Source organism: Colias croceus, chromosome 11, assembly GCF_905220415.1.
Source record: "Colias croceus chromosome 11, ilColCroc2.1".
NCBI classification, from domain to species: domain Eukaryota; kingdom Metazoa; phylum Arthropoda; class Insecta; order Lepidoptera; family Pieridae; genus Colias; species Colias croceus.
In genome coordinates, this window is record NC_059547.1 from 4,210,277 (window position 1) to 4,229,113 (window position 18,837).

General features: G+C 31.8%; 4 protein-coding genes across 8 annotated transcripts; 1 reads left to right on the forward strand and 3 right to left on the reverse strand.

The window, feature by feature from the left end:
• Nucleotides 1–256: 256 nt before the first annotated feature.
• On the reverse strand, nucleotides 257–7,986 carry LOC123695262 (DNA topoisomerase 3-alpha). 2 transcript variants are annotated; one of them, XM_045641034.1, is made up of 15 exons: nucleotides 7,719–7,986; nucleotides 7,409–7,618; nucleotides 7,042–7,294; nucleotides 6,628–6,798; nucleotides 6,254–6,429; nucleotides 5,506–5,788; nucleotides 4,850–5,061; nucleotides 4,550–4,661; nucleotides 4,047–4,276; nucleotides 2,908–3,046; nucleotides 2,574–2,737; nucleotides 2,044–2,491; nucleotides 1,556–1,799; nucleotides 1,270–1,397; nucleotides 257–854 (listed from the first exon to the last, which is right to left on the reverse strand). In XM_045641034.1, the coding sequence occupies exons 1-15, from the start codon at nucleotides 7,884–7,886 to the stop codon at nucleotides 709–711; spliced, it is 3,084 nt and encodes a 1,027-aa protein (XP_045496990.1). In that variant the 5' UTR covers nucleotides 7,887–7,986; the 3' UTR covers nucleotides 257–708. The 2 variants fall into 2 exon arrangements, with proteins under 2 accessions (XP_045496990.1, XP_045496991.1); XM_045641035.1 differs by having other exon boundaries at nucleotides 7,409–7,575; nucleotides 7,719–7,834.
• A 322-nt stretch (nucleotides 7,987–8,308) lies between these two features.
• On the forward strand, nucleotides 8,309–10,123 carry LOC123695869 (rRNA methyltransferase 2, mitochondrial). The gene is made up of 4 exons (XM_045641816.1): nucleotides 8,309–8,395; nucleotides 8,762–8,937; nucleotides 9,007–9,208; nucleotides 9,356–10,123. Exons 2-4 carry the CDS (start codon nucleotides 8,783–8,785, stop codon nucleotides 9,746–9,748), a joined length of 750 nt encoding a protein of 249 aa, XP_045497772.1. The 5' UTR covers nucleotides 8,309–8,395; nucleotides 8,762–8,782; the 3' UTR covers nucleotides 9,749–10,123.
• A 186-nt stretch (nucleotides 10,124–10,309) lies between these two features.
• Nucleotides 10,310–12,736, reverse strand: LOC123695867. The gene is made up of 4 exons (XM_045641815.1): nucleotides 12,458–12,736; nucleotides 12,170–12,380; nucleotides 11,757–11,972; nucleotides 10,310–11,274 (listed from the first exon to the last, which is right to left on the reverse strand). Exons 1-4 carry the CDS (start codon nucleotides 12,563–12,565, stop codon nucleotides 11,054–11,056), a joined length of 756 nt encoding a protein of 251 aa, XP_045497771.1. The 5' UTR covers nucleotides 12,566–12,736; the 3' UTR covers nucleotides 10,310–11,053.
• Nucleotides 12,737–12,992: 256 nt separating this feature from the next.
• LOC123695866 (ras-related protein Rab-40C) lies at nucleotides 12,993–17,950 on the reverse strand. Of its 4 annotated transcripts, none has more exons than XM_045641812.1 (6): nucleotides 17,742–17,950; nucleotides 17,431–17,612; nucleotides 16,910–17,047; nucleotides 16,257–16,450; nucleotides 15,409–15,631; nucleotides 12,993–14,949 (listed from the first exon to the last, which is right to left on the reverse strand). In XM_045641812.1, the coding sequence occupies exons 2-6, from the start codon at nucleotides 17,531–17,533 to the stop codon at nucleotides 14,738–14,740; spliced, it is 870 nt and encodes a 289-aa protein (XP_045497768.1). In that variant the 5' UTR covers nucleotides 17,534–17,612; nucleotides 17,742–17,950; the 3' UTR covers nucleotides 12,993–14,737. The 4 variants fall into 4 exon arrangements, with proteins under 4 accessions (XP_045497768.1, XP_045497767.1, XP_045497770.1 ...); XM_045641811.1 differs by having other exon boundaries at nucleotides 17,431–17,615; XM_045641814.1 differs by having other exon boundaries at nucleotides 17,715–17,950.
• Nucleotides 17,951–18,837: the final 887 nt, after the last annotated feature.

Here is an 18,837-nt window from a genome sequence, read left to right on the forward strand (position 1 = left end):
AAGACTATTGTAATGTCATGCCAAAGGTTGTGTTGTAATAAATATTAATTGTAATAAATTAAAAAAATGATGTTTCAGATTGATGGTCTATTGCGATTCAATAGCTCAAACTCAGAAGTCAGAGACGGAAATGAAGCTGTTCGTCTACGATAGGCGTGTATCAAATGAAATATCTTTTAATATATGCATTGTATATATTTCAATTTCGTCATCTTGTGTACATAGATTAATAGAACGTAAATAAAACAAAAATATGTTAAGAACATTTTCTTTTATTTCTAGTTACAAAATATTAACAGTTGTGTATTATATTCAACAAAACAATAATAAATTATAGCTATTATTCACAGCTACATACAGTTTAATCATTAGATCCTTATAAACAAGTTATTTAATTTACATATTGTGTCGATTAATTATAATTAGTAAGGCTAAAAAGGCACAGAACATATTACCTATAACTTTTTTTTATTGTAAAAGTTACTATGTACTATGTAACTACATAGCAGATCTATGACTCCAATATCGTATGACGTATACTAATTGTTTTACAAGTTTATTTATATAATTTATACAGCTAGTACAAAAAAGATAGACTAGTTATATATAATAGAGCTAGGTACAAACTAATTTCACATCAATGGCAATTTGTAGTTGCTGCCAATTATATTCACATGTGGCAATATTTTATTCAATTTGTACATCCAACTAATTAGCATTAGGACATCTATTCCGCGTATGTCCCTCTTGCCGGCATAACCCACACTTGCGACCCCGCGACCCCTCCCCTCCCGCAGTTCTGTCGGTTCCCGCCCGACCCCTGCCTCGCCCTCTTGTGGAATTTCCGCGCCATTCTAAGATAAAATTAAAAATAATGGTTATATTATACAAAATAATAAAATTGACAAAAAATTCAAATATTATAATACAAATTACACAGTTTCGGATTTACACATGCTTGAGGGACCGAGAATACGAATACTTATTATACCGTAACTTAGGTTTTGGATAATATGTAACACGTCACGGTTGAGATATTTTGAAGCAAAAAAAGGACTAAATAGTTTGAAAAATAGATTTGCATGTGAAGGACTCCTTAAGTAAGGTACTTTTTTTAAAGGCAAAAATTTAAAGAGGAGAAATTGGAATTTCCGTGTTGCACAATAACCAACCTTATGCGGACGAAAAGCTACTTAATATTTATAATTAATGAAGATTATTTTTGACCTCACCAGGAGACAGACGGAATATTATTTAAATGAGACATACCTGTAGTCGTACTAGTACTAGTAGCTCCTTCGTCCGCCCATTGAAAGAAAGTACAACGAGAGTTGAATTCCTTTGGACAACCATAAAACGGTCGACCTTTGTTTGCACCTTCCTTATGCACAGTTATCCTAAAATTTGAAAAACATTAGATTAACGACATAAGTTTATTTTATAATAAAGAAAAATATCATAACTAATTTCAAAAACTTATAATTATAATTTCCTGAATATTTTTCACAGATAATAAATTTAGTGACTTATATTGTGACATTATATTGTGTTATACCTTTTACAAGGTAAATTACAGTTGCACATAACATTATCGTCGTTTGGTGCATAATCATCTCTATTGATACTCGGTGCTATGCCCCAGCCCCTATTTGAACCAGATTGCGAATTTCCCCAAGAATTACTCGCGGGCGGAGTTTCTAGATTGTTCTGGACGTTTCCATCGACAGACTCTGGCGCCCAGAGAAAGAAATCGCAACCGTTGTTGTCTTTACCAGCTTGGCATTTGTAGAACTTCTTACCTGAAAATATATTTAATAATAATTTAACCTATAAAAAAGGCTGGGAAGGTACTATTACCGTAAAAGTACTCCAATATTATTAATCTTGTTAAACTATTTTAACAAGATTAATAATATTGGAGTACTTTTAATAAGTTTAGTAGTTACGTAAATAATATTGTAATAAAGAAAGGAAAAAGGGGTAAATAATGAAAAATATTGATTTATGACATAGATGTACTTTATAATTTAAGTAGGTACTTACCAAAATTAGCATTCTGTTTACGAACAGTCAATAAAATAGCCGGCTTATTGCATCCACATAGGATGTTATTATCGTCGTTGTCTCCCGAACTACTTGGAGTTGGGAATCTAGTACTAACATTCCCAGTATTCCTTGGCACTGGCATTCTAGGAGCTGGCGTGGGATTTGGAGCTCTAACTACTGTGGCTGGAGGTGTAAATTGCCTTGGCTGTGCTGGCCTCATAGTAGTCGCAGGAGGCACTGCATTAGTTCTAGTGCTATTGGCTACATTTCGACTGCTTTCACTACTTTGGGTATTTGTTTTTTTAACACTGCTCAGATTTATTCTGAGTAGCTCTAAAAAGGTTGTATCACAACCCCCAATGCAAGTAACGTACGGTTGAGGATAAATATGATTTATTGAATTGTTCCGCCATTCAAATTTTAGCTTTTTGTAATTTGGACCACACTACAAAAAATTGTAATTGTAAAATGTATATTAAATTTTGTACAAATTATTAAATTACTGTATTTAAATAATAATCACTTACATCAGAACATGTATCTGGCAACACTTGCAATGTCTTCACAATATTGGGTAGCCACACGGCATTTTTACAATTAGGATAATTCGAACAACTTATGTAATATTCATCGGCATTATTTTTTCTCTGCCTAATTAACATGTCACATCCGCATTTTGGGCATTTGAAAACTAAAAATAAAATTGAACTATAGAAACCTAGATCTAATACATATATGATGTATGTATAACAATAAATGCAGTTGCAATATTGTTATAACAATAAATAATATTTATAACAATAAATGTAGTAATTTTTATTATAAAAAAAAATTGTTAAGCGTAGAAAATTACATTATTACCTGATGGTAAATCACTAGGCATATTTTCTACAGTTGGCGTATATTCGGCCGGTCTCTCGCTAAACCTTTCAGCTAACGCATCATCTATTTTATTCGCCTCTGCTGATACGGTTAGATAAACTTCTTTATATTTTGCTATCTAGAAAAAAATACATTATACAATTAAATTTAAAGGTATTACACGCCTCATAAGCGAAGCGTTGAGGTGGGTACTACTGTCACTTCGCGCAAAACATCTGATTGAATCAAACTTAAAATGTCTTTATGTATCATACATTGCACTTGTAAGATAATACATACACACACATATTAAGAAAAAATACTATTTTTAACATTCATGATATTTTTGATGTCATTTTTGTTATTTAAACTAGTTAAAAAACAGTTTAAAAAAGTTCTGTCTTGGACGTCCGTGTGTCTGTATGTGCGGAGGATTTTCTTGTTAACACGATAGCGACCGAAATACTTTACTAATCGAGTCTTTTTTTTTCTCTTACGCTTGAGTATGCTCAGGAATAGAACCCTTTCATTTTTTTAGGGTCTGATTCGATGTGGTTTAATTGTAATTAAATAAACAAAAAAAAATATCGACTGTTCTCCATAATTTTAGTATTTCTATATATATTCTTTATTTTATGTTTTATTTTTTTATATTTATAGTGTAAGTACTCAAAATTCACCATTATAAACTCGATTCTTTATACTATAAGCCAAGGTTTAAAAAAATAAGTGGGTAGTCAGTCCCTTAAACCTGCGCAGTTTCACATCTAGGTGGGGCCACAAGAAAAATAGCTCAATTATTACGGTACCGCTTTCTTTACTTTTCCAACTGTTTTATTTTATTTCTTTTTTATATTTATAGTGTACTCTTTATAAATAATCAATTTTATTGTAAAGGATGAGATTATGAGGCGTGCACTTTTGGATTTTCCAAACTATTTCTTTCATATTCCCACTGTTCCTCGTTCCAGAATATCGTCAATGAATACAAATAAAAAATAATTCCATGCGTTTAGGGTAGAAATAATCTTAAGAACAACAATGCTTGGGTACGAAATTGGCTTATAAGTAGAGCAAGGATATTTTCATACAGGAAAAATTAATTATCAATTTCATATTGTAGATTAAAAAAGTTATACCTGTTCCGCTAAAACAACTTGTGGTTGCTTTCTTCCCTCCGATATTGCTTTCAAATCAGCTTCCAACTGTGCTCTTAGATGAGGTTTCGATATATTAAGGCCCATAGCGTCATATCCTTCAACAAGCCCCATACCCAATAGTCCGGGAACAAAATGTATGGCGTCTGCGAGTGCTACATACGATCGGTTCTTTATTGTTTCTATATGTTCCGCGTGAGTTGCGTCTGTGCCTTAAGTAAAAAGTATGCGTTTAATTTTAAGCTGTTATGTTACTTACGACACTTCCTTGATTGTAGGATAACTCATTCTTATAAACTAATCTATATAGAATAAATGGTGAAAACAATACAATGCACACATACAAAGAATCAAATCTATCTTTTCGTAATTAATGTAGATGTACACAGTGTAGAAATGTACATAGACATGGAAGAATGTTACTTGTGTAATAAATCAATTTACTTATAATATTTTACTACAAGCAAACCGTTTTTCTTTCATACCTATACCATGTTTTTCCATCAGAGCAATTAGATCAGCTTCTGTTAAAAGATTCGGTGGGGAAGTGTTACCATCGACCAAATCAATACTTGTAGGATTAAATGTTTGCCCCATCTGTAAATAGATGAAATAATGTTTTATGTTGTAAACAATTTTTTGTACTTTTAATAAAAATTTAATCTAAAAACATAATCCAAGTTTGATACCTCATAGATTCTCTAAAAGTTACTATTTGTGTTGTTGCATACTAAGGTCGCTACTAAAAGTAAAGGTATTATAAATATACCAAAAATGTATTTTACCTCATAAACATGAATTTCTTTTGAAGACCATTTATCATAAGGATAAACTTCCAAATAATTTCTAGCTGTAATCATGAGACCATTTGCGGAAAATATTTCATTTGCTACATTAATGGTGACTGTAGTTTCTTGGCCCTGAGCATCTTTGGAACAACAAGCAAGAAATGAACGAACTATGAATTCATATAGACGTTGCTCATTTCCACTTAAACCTGAAAATTTGAGATTTTTGTGTGATTTACGACGCAAAAACGAAAATAGTGTTGCAATTTCGTTAAACAATATTTTTAGGTCACACCAGTGATTTGTTTGATGTTTGATGTAGGTATTTTTTATACATCTATTGCAGTACAAGCAAAGTTCGCTTAATATAAGTGAAGCTAATAAAAAGCGTGTAAAAAAAATACAAATTCACAACAATATTATTTTAATCTTTTAAAGTGAAACTTTTATTACATTGTCTCAAACTTTTTGGTCTGTGTAGCGCATGTCGCGTGACGCACGATACGTACGATAATTATCGTACAAATTCGATAATTTTTAGTTAAATGTCTATAGTGTGAAAAAAAAGTTTCACTTTTACCGTGGTTTCATAAAACCACACAACATTTTTTTTTGTACATGTTAGAATTTATTTATGTATTTAATTTACATACTATTAGTATATTTTGTTGGATGTATAGGAGGATGGGCCTTATCACTCTTATTGCCCTGTCGTGGTGTAGGTCCCCCGCTATCCAATATATTTTGAGCAAAACCTCCCCAATTAGGGTCCCCAGTTTGCAATCCAACTAGTTGTCCCAAATTCATTTCCTTAGGAAATTCATTAGTTTCTGTACGAGGATAACTGATTAAACCCTGGGTGTATAATTTCTCAGCCAATCGCATTGTTTCTTTTGCATTAATTTTCAGTTTTCTGGATGCTGACTTTTCAAGTTCCTAAAACAATTTACAATAATGAAATTACATATATCTTTTGTAGTTCAGTGTAAATAATGTGAACAACATGAAGAACCTAATTGTGCATATTTAGTGCAATGTATTTGATTATTTGTTAATTGAAAGCTATTGAACATACACACACACACACACACACACACACATGCACACAAAGATTTTATTAAATTCTTTCTTTTCTTTTGTGTTTTTGCATTGTATTCATTCATATTGTTTTATTTCTGTTTCTGTGTCTAATAGTGTTAAGGAAGAGCGGAACCTCCTGACACAAGCATATTATTTGCTTACTAGGAGTGTTCCAATCACAAATTAGCTAAGGACCTATTGTGAAAGGAAGAAATAAATATGTAATTTGAATTTGAATTGGAATATTGTATGATGATTTTAATATATGTACACTAGGTCCTTCCTCTATTATACTTGGCCCCGATAATAGCTAATACTTACCACTGTATCCAAAGGCAATGGTCTCCATTTAGACTTGGGTTTAGTCTTAACATCTGTGACTTTAGCAAGAGGTGACTCAGTGCACACATCATGCAAAACTTGACATGCCTCTTGATCAAACAGTCTTATTCTTTCCCAGTTGAAGTCTACACTCAAATTGTTCATTGTATGATTCACTAAAATAATTGAGACATAAGATTACCTAAGTTGTATCATTGATAAAATTAAGTCTTAATAAAATGCAATAAAACTGAGTTTCATATGCATTCAGTCATAAGGCATGCACATCAGCTGCATAGAAATGGAAAAAATTCTTACTTGATTATATGAAATTTTATACTAAGGCAAAATGTTAATAGCAATCTAAAACATACCTTTAATTTTCCAGAATGCTTCTGCTACAAAGTTTTCCACTGCCCTGTACCTTTCTACAACAAATCCCAGTGTTGGGAATTGGCAAGACCCATAGCTAACCAAGCTTTGAGCTAGTTTAGTGGGAAACACTTTCTGTAGTCTTAATGTCTGAAATCTGGTAAATGCGGCACCTGTAACATTCTAAGTTACTATTAATGATTTTGTTATTTAACCCATTGAGCCCCGAGCGGCCCGATCTGACCCAATAGATTTTCTATTGTGTCTGTGATTCCGGGGGCTGAGTTATTAATAAATATACTTCTTATATAAACAGGAAAACAGCTTTCTTCAATGCATCTTTTCTATTTTGGACTTAAAACATAATTTAATAAAATTATATTAAATAAATAACTTTATTGAGATTCTCAACATACCTATTCTTAGATCTAGTTCTTGCCTTACATCAACAGCATCACTGATATTTTTATTTGGTTGTTCCAAATTTTGTAGAGCTCTTCTAACTGATACTGCTGTGATTTCTGAGAACTTTGCTCTAAATATTCTTAAATTATTCTTGATAGCAGAACATACTTCTATTATCTCAAAACCAATGTTTTCACCCTCTCTATCACAATCCGTCCAAATAATCAGCCCCTGGCAACTGCGTATTTCTCTTTCTAATGTTTTCTGAAATTAGTTTAAGATTTCGTACACAATATTTTATATACTCACATCAAAAATAAAATTATATTTCAAACACAAGTGCATAACCGGTTTCAAATTATTACTTAAAAAAAATACCTTTATTTTTTCATAGTTTTCAGGGCAGTATTTAAATACTGGAGCATCAAATAGAGTTAACGGATTGCAGGATTGCCAATTTTTATATGAACCCACAAACTCTAGGCCTAGCAAGTGGCCAGATACCGATGTCATCACCATTTGGCATTTTTGTCCCATTACTTCTCCTTCAAATTCATAAATTTTGTTATACTGAGATAATCCTTCTCTCTAAAAAAGCATATTTTTTACATTTAAGTGTAAATGATCAATACAAATATTTTATAAACGTTTCAGTGAGATATTGTGATTCAATGACTTAAACCGTTACCCGTCTGGAAGTCCCTCTTGATAAATGCATTGCGATATTCTTTGCAGCGTCATTTTTTTCTGCTACATTAAGATATTTCATAGTTTCAGTAGTTTTATGTCTTATCCCAATAAATCTTAAATAAAGTTTCTTACTAAATCTCAAACCGGTTTGGATCGAAATTAACATTATTTTATAACTTATGAAAGGTGGACTGTTCTCACTTCTCACATATTTAAAAACTTGTTTTTAAAACAAATAACCCTTTTTTTATCAGCGAAATATTGTTTATTGTTTACAAAATGCACAGCTCTTCGCCTGGCGCCAAAGTTTTAATCTATCAATGTCAAATTGACAGATCACAAAATACATAATGGTGCAATTACACAATCGTGTTCGCCCATTGCCTCTCGATAGAAACATTCGTACCTAGGTACTTAGGTAGGAATTGTTTGATCCCTGTTTGTTTCGGATGGGTAATTTAAACAAGTCCAAACACACATTTCTTTTATTAGAATTCAATACTAAACATCTTCTGTACCCAACCGTGGTCGCTAACCTTGGACCTTTGTCCACTAACCACTTTACAGAATAGGGCCATAGGGCCTCAGGGCAGATTGACATAATATGTCAAAATCAACCAATCAATGTCATTCCATTGATAAAATTGTAATTACTGAATTCTGTAGCTACAGCAGGTATATTTTAGCTGTTTATTTAGTTTTGATATGTTTTGTTACATTTAGTTAGTGGTCGCTAACTTTGGACCTTTGTCCACTAACCACTTTACAGAATAGGGCCTCAGGGCAGATTGACATAATATGTCAAAATCAACCAATCAATGTCATTCCATTTGTTATAATCTCACTACAGCAGGTATATTTTAGCTGTTTATTTAGTTTTGATATGTTTCGTTACATTTAGTTATTTCGTTGCATTTATACAAGATCTAAAAATAGACTAACATTTACCACCTACTACGCATTGACAATATAACAAAGACCCTGTTTATGTTTTGTTTAGATTAAAGTTTGTATCATAACAGTGCATTCTTTTAATTTTAGATCAAAGAGGAGAATATTATTATGATACGATCAGGCTTAATTTTACGCCAAGATTTAAGCTTCTCAAGAATGTGTTTTTTAGTAAACTGTCTTAAACGATTCAAGAGTTCACAGCAATGGTTGAGTCGCCAAAAAGCAGACCCATATGTTGAAAAAGCAAAGATGTATAACTACAGGTAATTGTAAGGAATTTTTTAAATAACATTAATTCACTTCATATTTTAATTCAAGTCTTGCACTTCTAGATGTCGAAGTGCCTTTAAACTTTTGGAAATGAACGAAAAAACGAATATCCTTCAACCTGGCCTCACTGTTGTTGATTTGGGAGCTTCTCCTGGCTCTTGGACTCAGGTTGCTGTTCAAAAAACAAATGCTGATGCAGCTGATTCAACAAAACCAAAAGGAACTGTATTAGCTATAGACAAGTTACAAATTTTCCCCATTGAGGTATGCAATAATCAAACTTTTTCATCTAAGTTAATACAAGATGTATTTACCCTACTCAAACTCATATTTCTGTAGAAGTCATAAATTAAACAATAGCTATATAAGTGGAGTCAGTCAAACTAATTTCAAAATATTTTAACATTTCAGGGTGCAACAATCATGAGTAACATGGACTTTTCTACTATTGAAGCTCATGAGAAAGTCATTAAAGCCTTAGATGGAAGGCAAGTTGATATTGTTCTCTCTGATATGGCTCCAAGTGCAACTGGTATAAGGGAATTGGACAAAGACAGGATTCTTGGACTTTGCTATATGGCAATAAGATTTGCTGCCTTAGTTAGTAAGATAGATGCAAACTTGCTGTTCAAAGTATGGGATGGAAAGGAGGTTCCTATATTAGAAATGGATTTAGAGAGATTCTATAAAAGCATAAAGATATTAAAACCGAAAGCAAGCAGATCTGATTCATCTGAGAAATTTATTTTAGCCAAAGGTTTTAAGGGAATACAAAAACCTTTAGAGAATGGGCGGTGGGGCTAATTCATTTTAGAATTATTATGACATGCACAATAACCTGATAATATTAGTATGCAATATTTAAAAAGCTTGTTACTTGCTAAATGTTACCATGGTATAATTATTCTTACAATAATTATTAATACTCACAAAAAAGATTATGTTGAATATTGTATAGATTGCATCTATTTGATACATCTGTTATGTAGTTATATATTATACTAGTGTAATTAATCAGCTCAAGGATTATCTACCTGACGGTAATTTGTACATAATAAAAGATATTATGATAAAGACATATTGAATCTTAAAGTTAACTCATGTCTTCCATAGTATCATTGACTCTTTAGAAAAATAAGTAGAAAATGTAGGTAAAATGTATATAATTTTTAATAAGTAGATGAGATGGTTTTATTTTCTTATTTTTAATTTTTATAAATGAAAAGGTTTATACTGTTCAATAATTTATTTGAACTTTTAGCATGATTCTGACATAATGTTTGTATAATTTGCTAATTAAAACATGCATTAAAATCAAATATTCATTATGTTACTAATGAAAATGAGATAATTAAAAAATAATGATTTACTCTGGTAAAACATCAATAAGGCTAATGTATTATTTGAGGTAAATTTAATTTAGGCAAAGTCCTACTAATTATTGTTGCAGTTATTATCCCTTTTCTTTAGCATCACAATGAAATAAAATCATTGTATAGGTACATAAGAAAAATATAATTATTTCACTGTTGAAATGTGTACAATTTTTGTCAATAAAAGTACATAATGAAATTCGTAAATATATTTCAATTTAAAACATTTCATAAAATAAGCAATGAACATGTTTTTTCACAATAACACCAGCAAAAATGATCACAGCAAGGCCGGTGCATTCAGCTTTTAAAATATTATTAATTTTTATAATTTATTTGTCTTACATTACTTGTGCATGAACACAACCAAAAATATTATATGCATTAGCGCCCTACTTAGTATGTATCTCTAGTAATTATCTACATTGACAAAGATTTAAATAGCAAAATAATTATAGGTACTCAAAACGCTTGATAATATAAAAAATATCCCTCATAACAGATTACGGTTTGTATTCCATGCCAAAATAACATCGCAGAAATGCGACTAGGAGTTATAGTTCATTCGAAAAAAGATCCGAATAGAAGAAATAGCTGTTCCATCTTTTAACTATTTAAATCTCTGTACTAAGAATAAAGATTTTAATTAATCTTATCAGAAAAATAAATACTTTTCAACATGAAAATAAATTTCTTTCTCAGCAGCATTTCTATAGTTGAAATATATGGTTTTGTTTTAAACAAATTGTGTTCTAGTGCCATGAGATAGTTTGTTCAATTGCGCCGCTGACAGCAAACTCGAATGAGCTGCGTGGTCGAGAAGTAAGAGCCTTTCTCCTCTCTCATCGTTTGAAATATTAGCTTGAGAACACCGACCCCCACTTGTTTCTAGCGCAAAGCTGCCCACAGCGCAGATAGCGTAAATAAACGTAAGGACGAATAAGGCGCAGCCGAAATCTGTAAAATTAAAAAAAATTAGATTACTCGAGTTACAAATTTTAAGTCAGCGCACAGGTTGACATTTCACCTTTTTAAAAGATACCCTATCCTATCCGACAGACATCCTAATCCGAGCGATAAAAAAAAATCATCAAAATCCGCTTAGCCGATCTTGATTTATAAGCCGTGCAATTAACACATCTTGCTCTACGGTACAGACGCAGGCAAAAGCAAGTATTTCTATAGCATATTGCATTAATAATACTTGCTGTTGCCTGCTGCATAAAGATACGCTATACATATCGCAAAGTATCATCAAAATCCGTTCAGTGGTTTTAGCATAAAAGAGAAACAAACATTTATTCATATATTTACAAACTTTAGAATTTATAATGTTAGTATGGAGAATTGATCGATAGTAGACTAGATAGATTACAATAATTATGCGCGAAAATTTAAATTATGTAAAATTTCTTAAAAAAAGTCTGTAGAAAACTTACGGTACATATTGTGGCCACCGAACAAGTTCACAATACAAGGGTAACCATCGAACACTATGATAAAATTGATCAGAAGCACCACTGCAACACATGCAGCCATTATCCAAGGCAGTACATATTCTCTCTTGTACTTCACAGCCCCGTAGAGCAGAGATATAGAACACATGAGGTAAATAGCCGTTAAAATTGTACTCGTATAGAGAATAACGACGGTAACTGAAAGGAAAGTTTTAAATTAAAAGCAAGGCTTTATACGAAAGAATTAAAAAAAAGTACTTTAAGATTTAAAGTCTTCTGTGGTGCAAAAATAAATTGTTCTATGTTTATCTTAAGAATGTCGTTACAATTGTAAATTCATTTGAAACGAGTGTTAAAATGTATCTTTGAAATAAAACTACTATCTGATAACTAACCTGAAGCAAGATGCTGTGCCTTAGCAAATCTAACTTGATTGTTAGTACTTATTACATCATTCTCGTGAAAGATGACTTGATCTCCGTAAGAAACTCCATAGAAACCTCTTCTTTCTTCCTCATCTTTCATATCATTGTGAAGTAATTGTAACATTTCCCCGAGATGGGATATTCCAACTAATAATATAATAAGCACAAATGATGAAAGCGCCTGAAAAAAAAAATAGTCCGTTATTTTTTTCTTATGTAAGAAATCGTGATTGAGATAAAATGTTGGTAGGTACTCACAATTTGATGAACAGCAATTAAAATTGTGCCTTGGCGTAAATTAAAAACGTATAAGAAGTTATTAAGGCGGATCATCATTTTGTTACATTTCTTCGTTCTGGTAAACATTTGATTTATTTATAGCTCTACAGCATTACAAATGAGAGAACATTGTTTGGATGAATGCGAGATGAGTAAAACAGTAACGCGCATGCTATTTTCTATCGATTTATTTTTTTCTAATGCGCATGTTAACAACCCTTTGTATCAGCACTTCAGCATGACGCGATACCCTCAGAATGCCATTACTTTTGAATTTTGAAAGCTTATTCATTCGAATTAAAAGATTATCACATTTACTATCGTTGAAAATTGCGTTCACTGCTCCAGTAGGGTACACATAACGAAGATTACGTACATATCCAAGGGTGAAAGGATTTTTAAATCAGCCGAGTTGTTTCTGATATTAGCACGTTCAACTAAACAAATAATCTCTTTAGCTTTAAGTATACAAATATTTAAGAGGGAATAGGTATATAAATAAATAAAAATTATGTATTTATTAAATTAGTTTTATTTCACAACTTACATAGAAGTGATAACGTTATGACTGCATTCACCGAACTTTTAGCTGGCATTAGTATATTTGGATTATATTTAAACTATAAATCACTATCACAAATAAAAAATGAAACAATAATATGTACAAAAAACATCGACTAATTTTGAATAGGTATTTGTATAAATTAACAAATTTAGACGAATAAAATATTTACAAAAGAAAAAAAAAACAATATTGGAAAATAACATGCGAATATTTTCAACCGAAGGAACCATTACTTTGCACCTAAAATTCGATAAATACAAAGTAAAAAAAAAATTTTAAACTAAGTAAATAAAGTACTGGATAAAGATAGTACGAATTCATATTGAGATGTTATGGAATGGGTATGTGTAAGAGCTTTAGAGTGGCGATTTACACTAATCCTGAGTTTTGATTTTATATCAAGTCAATCAGATAATGATTTGCATCACCGCCCTTTACTGCTCTGATGAAACGGGTCTGTAATGTTACTTCCTAAGGACGGAATGAACAAAATTTTCCGTGTACAAAATAATGCCAAGGCTCACTCAAAGAAGTAATTTAAGTGTTGTGTGGGTGTTACAATTAAACCACAAAATACACACAATAACCATTGCATACACAAAAGTGGAGAATGATTTTATTTCGCAGTCCTTATTATTAATGGCAAAAGATTGATCTCAGAAAATAGCCAATTTATAATTATGGTTGAGGTCACATTCGGACAAGATATATCCTGCATTATATTCTAAGTAAATACGATGAAAATAACTAGTAAAATTGTTTATAAAAGTTACTTATAATAATGGACAAAAGGTGACGTGATTTGATTGTAGCAATAATTTACATTACAGCACTGAAATTACATCGAAAAATTTTGTGATAGAAAAAACGTGATATTGACAGTCTGTCTTTGAGCTTTATATCATTTATTTGCAAATTGTTTGTAATAAAAAAAAGGAAAAGAGTCCGCGTTACGGGTTTTGTTAAAAAGTGTAAGAAATATTACAAAAGAGAATTACAATATTATTTGCACCTGCTATAGTATAATTACATACCAACTACGTTATAAGTATCACTAGGCACATAACAATATAGATGTATACAAAGTAAATGTTATTTCATTTGAATATAATATGGACAATTGAAAGGCGAAATGCCGTGCTACAAAATATTCACATATTATGCTATAATTAAATAACACTTATATTCACAAATTCACAATACATAAGGTTAAGTAACGTTAGCCTACACTAATAGCTTACACTAGTCACAAATCCGTTGTCAATTACAGCCTACATTCTTTGTTAGTATCGTTCAATTCATCAATGAAGTAGTCCTATATGATATTTCATAATTTAGTCAAATGTAATCAATTGGCAGTAAAAACTAAAAAAATCGGGCACAATAGAACATTTGTTTGGCTAAAAATATAATTAAATCTTCCCATATTTTAAAAAAGTCCGATTATTACTTTAGAATCAAGAGATTGTTAGTTTTCCAGTCAAATTAAATACACGGGACATTTATTCTCGAAATGCATTCAATTTCTATCAGAAATAGTTTCTGCCAATCGAAAAACCATTTTGTACAATTTACCAATAATTTTTTTATTATTACGACGCGGGTTCAAATCGCTCCTCGTGATCGATTTTTTTCTATTAATGAAAAAAAAAAAAAAAAAAATTTTTTTTGTTATAAACATTCACGTAGTAGATCTACGTGATGCAACACGAATTCCGTCCGGTGCAGTTGAGCCGCGCGTTGTGCGGGTGCTTGTGCGCGCGCGCGCGGTGCCGGCTCGGCGCGGCGGAGATCGCGTACGACTTCAGGTGCGACTTGAGCGTCGTCGGGAGCGGCAGACGCTCGAGGCCGTACACTGACGTGCGGGCCACTATCGCACGGCAACAGAGCTCTTGGAGACTGAGGACTGGAAGTGATTATGTGGTATAAGACGGTTTTGTAGGTGAAATTAGATATTGTTATTTGTACTAGTTAATAATGTATTTATGTTTGTAACCAAATAATCTCAATAGATACAGGACCGATTTTCTAAAATCTTTCATTAGTAGAAAGCTCAGATATGTTGTTCACGCTACGGGGTGATACGAAAGACGGAAGGCGAGCGAGCGAGAAGCAATCGATTTATGCGTGAGGGTGAAAAAGTAAAGGTCATAAACGGCTGTTGCCGTTAGAAAATACGATAAATAATTGTTGTATATCCTGCCTATTTTTAAAAAAAGCAGTTTAATGAATAATTTATTTTCATTATTTTTTTTTATTTTTTTCATTATTTTATCAAGCAGACCAAATTCAATAATTTATTTTGCTAGTTGAGAATCTTATTTGCATTTAAAACTCAATACAAGGTTTACCATGAAAAACATACCTTTATTGCTTCTCCATAGTCGTTCCATGCCATTGCGATGTAGCGCCATACGCGAGAGCTCACAAAAGCTCTCCCGTATATTGAAATCACAGAGCGGACTCACTTCAAAGAACGCCATATGGTTTTTAGCTGCATACAACTCCGCGTCACGTTCTTGTACTTGTCGTTTAAATGCTAAATGAAGTCGATTGCCAACTAATACTTTTGGTACACCCGGCGCATGCTGAAACGTTATTCAAAATTAAATATCACATAATATACTATTGCCATAATTTATTACATCTTAAGAAAAATGTAGGCAATGATAAAGTTAGATAAATTTAAAAAAAATTAAAGCAATTTTGGTATATTTTGTTGTAATGTAATGTGTTTAAATTATTAATTTATTTATATTTTGCAAAGTACATTGCAAAGGAAAGTTTATGAGACAAGAATAAATTAACATATAAAACTAACCTCAAGTTGAACAAATTAAACAGTTTTACACATGAATAATTAATAGAATCCTAGTGAAAGTTTATAAAAAAAAAAAAATATTTTAAATATAATATTGATAAGAAAAGCTTTTATTCATATTTAGTCACAGCGATATTTAATTTCATATTGTAATGACCTCTTGCATAGAAGAATAAAAAAATGCATATCAACACGAGTTAATTTATCTTTACATTTACAATCTAAAGTGATAAGTATTTAAAAGTTCCTGATAGGTATAGTAATTGAGTCTATGTCTATTGAGTTCTACAATATGCTTTATATTTGCTTTAAATTAACTAGATAATAGATTTCAAATTATAAAATGCAGAAAAATAAATTGCACCACAGAAAGAATTAGAATAAAACTGTACCTTTTCAACTTCTTCAAGCCACCTGTCAATACTGTCAAAGGACCATTTGTTTGTTATATCATATACAAGGAGGATTCCCTGCGCCCCTCGTGAGTATGAGCGGATGATTGTGCAGAACCTGCCCTGGCCTGACGTGTCCCATAGCTGTAGTTTCACTCTTTTGCCATCGAGAAGGATTGTTGTGGTTTTGTATGCTAGAAAGGGTTTGAAATATAAGTTTATGTTAAGTATACATGTAATCCATACTAATATTATAAATGCGAAAGTAACTCTGTCTGTCTGTTACTCAATCACGCCTTAACTACTGAACCAATTTGCATGAAATTTGGTATAGAGATATTTTGATACCCGAGAAAGGACATAGGATAGGTTTTATCCCAGATATCCCACGGGAACGGGAACTATGCGGGTTTTCTTTGAAAACGCGGGCGAAGCCGCGGGCGGAAAGCTAGTATTATAAAAGTAGTGTTGTTGTTGTTGCAGCTATGCTATTAAATACTATCATACGGTTCAGAATGACAACATTTTAAATCAAATATAATTTAATTTCCAGAACTTTACCTTATTATTATTTTTGTACCATTTGTATCATGATGAGTATACAATTAAGCATTAAATTAATTAATATGTTCCTTATTTGTTTTTTAACTCACCACTGCCACTACAAAAAGGTGAGTCAGCTGATCCATCTTCTAAATCTTGTAAGATTTCTTGTTTACCAACATCAGAGTCACCAACTAATAATACTTTTAGAAGATAATCATATGATTTTGGAACTGCAGGTGGCCGCCCTAGAATAAAGCTTTATAATCAATTTATTCATATTGGACACATGTGTTAGAAAATAATTTCCTTTTCTAACTAATATACCTAATATAAACATTTTTAATGATATACATAACACTTTCACTCAGGTCTTAAGGATAGTAAAATTGAAATTGACTTAAATTTAAGTTTAAAAGTGGTATACTTTGTCTAGGAAGTTGTAAATATATTTATCTTCCAGAATAGATTTGACAATAAACTTTGAAAGTATAAAGAATATTGAATATTGATAATTATAAGGAATCACAATAATTTCAATTAATATTTATATTTATTAGGTTATTGTTTAACAAGTGTAGGATGAGTACCTATCTACAATATACATAATTTAGACTTTTAAATTTATTACCAGGTCTTTGGTGATAGGATCTGGGTAAGGTAGTACTGCCATTAGGTGCGACTTGACCTGTCGCTTGCTGGGGTGCTGCTACCATACCGGTCGTGCTAAACATAGTTTTTGCGTATTTTGCCTGATGTCCAGGTGGTTGTTACCCCACGCAATTGTATACATAATATCGTTCACTAATTAATCTTCTTCGTTAGCCATGTAAAAAATATAATTATAGCAATGATAAGCGTATCGTGAAAACTATTAATTAACAAATTAACACTCGTAATAATTATTTAGTTTACGTTTTGTTGTAGAACAAATGTACATACGTTACACGCGCAATAATGGAAATCCTTGACATTTTTTAATGAGGTACATTTTTCGAATTATATTTTTTGTGAGGCCAAGAACAACTTGATTAATATTTTAGTATTCTCAAACCGTAATCAAAATTTACAGTACAAAAACAACACAATTTACGAAAATAAATGGAGACTGAATGAATGTCAGAACTCAGACAACAGACTATACCTCAGACTATACAATAATCGTAACGGGGTCACAGATAAAAGTAAAAACTTCACAGCTAAACCGATTTGCATATTAAAGCTTGGTACATACTATAGTATTATATTATCTGTGGCACATAAATTTTCAATTTTTTTTAAATGCAGTTCTATTTAATATTTATTTTTAAAAAGGAATGTTTCCTTTCAGCAAAGTTTGCCATTTCCAGTATTTTAAGTACTTTCCCTCTAAGGCCCATCGAAAATTTCCACACTATATCTCCATGGACGAATATAATCTAAATATTTATTGGGTCCATGATATCTCACAGGATCCCGGCTGCTACTTGTTCCTTGACTATGATCTTTGATCATAGAAATTACATGTCACCTAAATCCAAGAAATTTTTTGTTCAGATATGAAGACACTGAAGACATTTAACAGATATATAACTATTATGTGAAGTCCCATGTCCCCTAGAGGGGTAAGGGGCAGATGCCTTATACTTTATACATCTGTTTCCCTGATCGAATTTCTTTAGGGACAAGTAGGTGATCAGCCTTCTGTGTCCCGCCCACAGAACAGGTCCCGCCAGACCGAGAAATTTTCTTTCTTTTCTCCACCGGGAATCGAACCCAGGACCCGTCGGTTCTACGCCCACGCGTCGGCGTCGGATATAAGTTGTACTATATTTTTTAAATTTCTTGTCAGGAAAACGGATTACGTTGTCTACGTACATGTTTTTATTACTTTTCTATTTATCGTTGTTATCATGCCATTATAATGATAATAACAAGGAATCAACAGCTAAAATTTATTTGTGTGAGGTAAGTAGTTCTCTTGGAAATGGTTCCCGCACAGCTGCATTTCTGGTGAAAAGCACGTTGATTTAATTTATGAAGGTAAATTATCTCATGG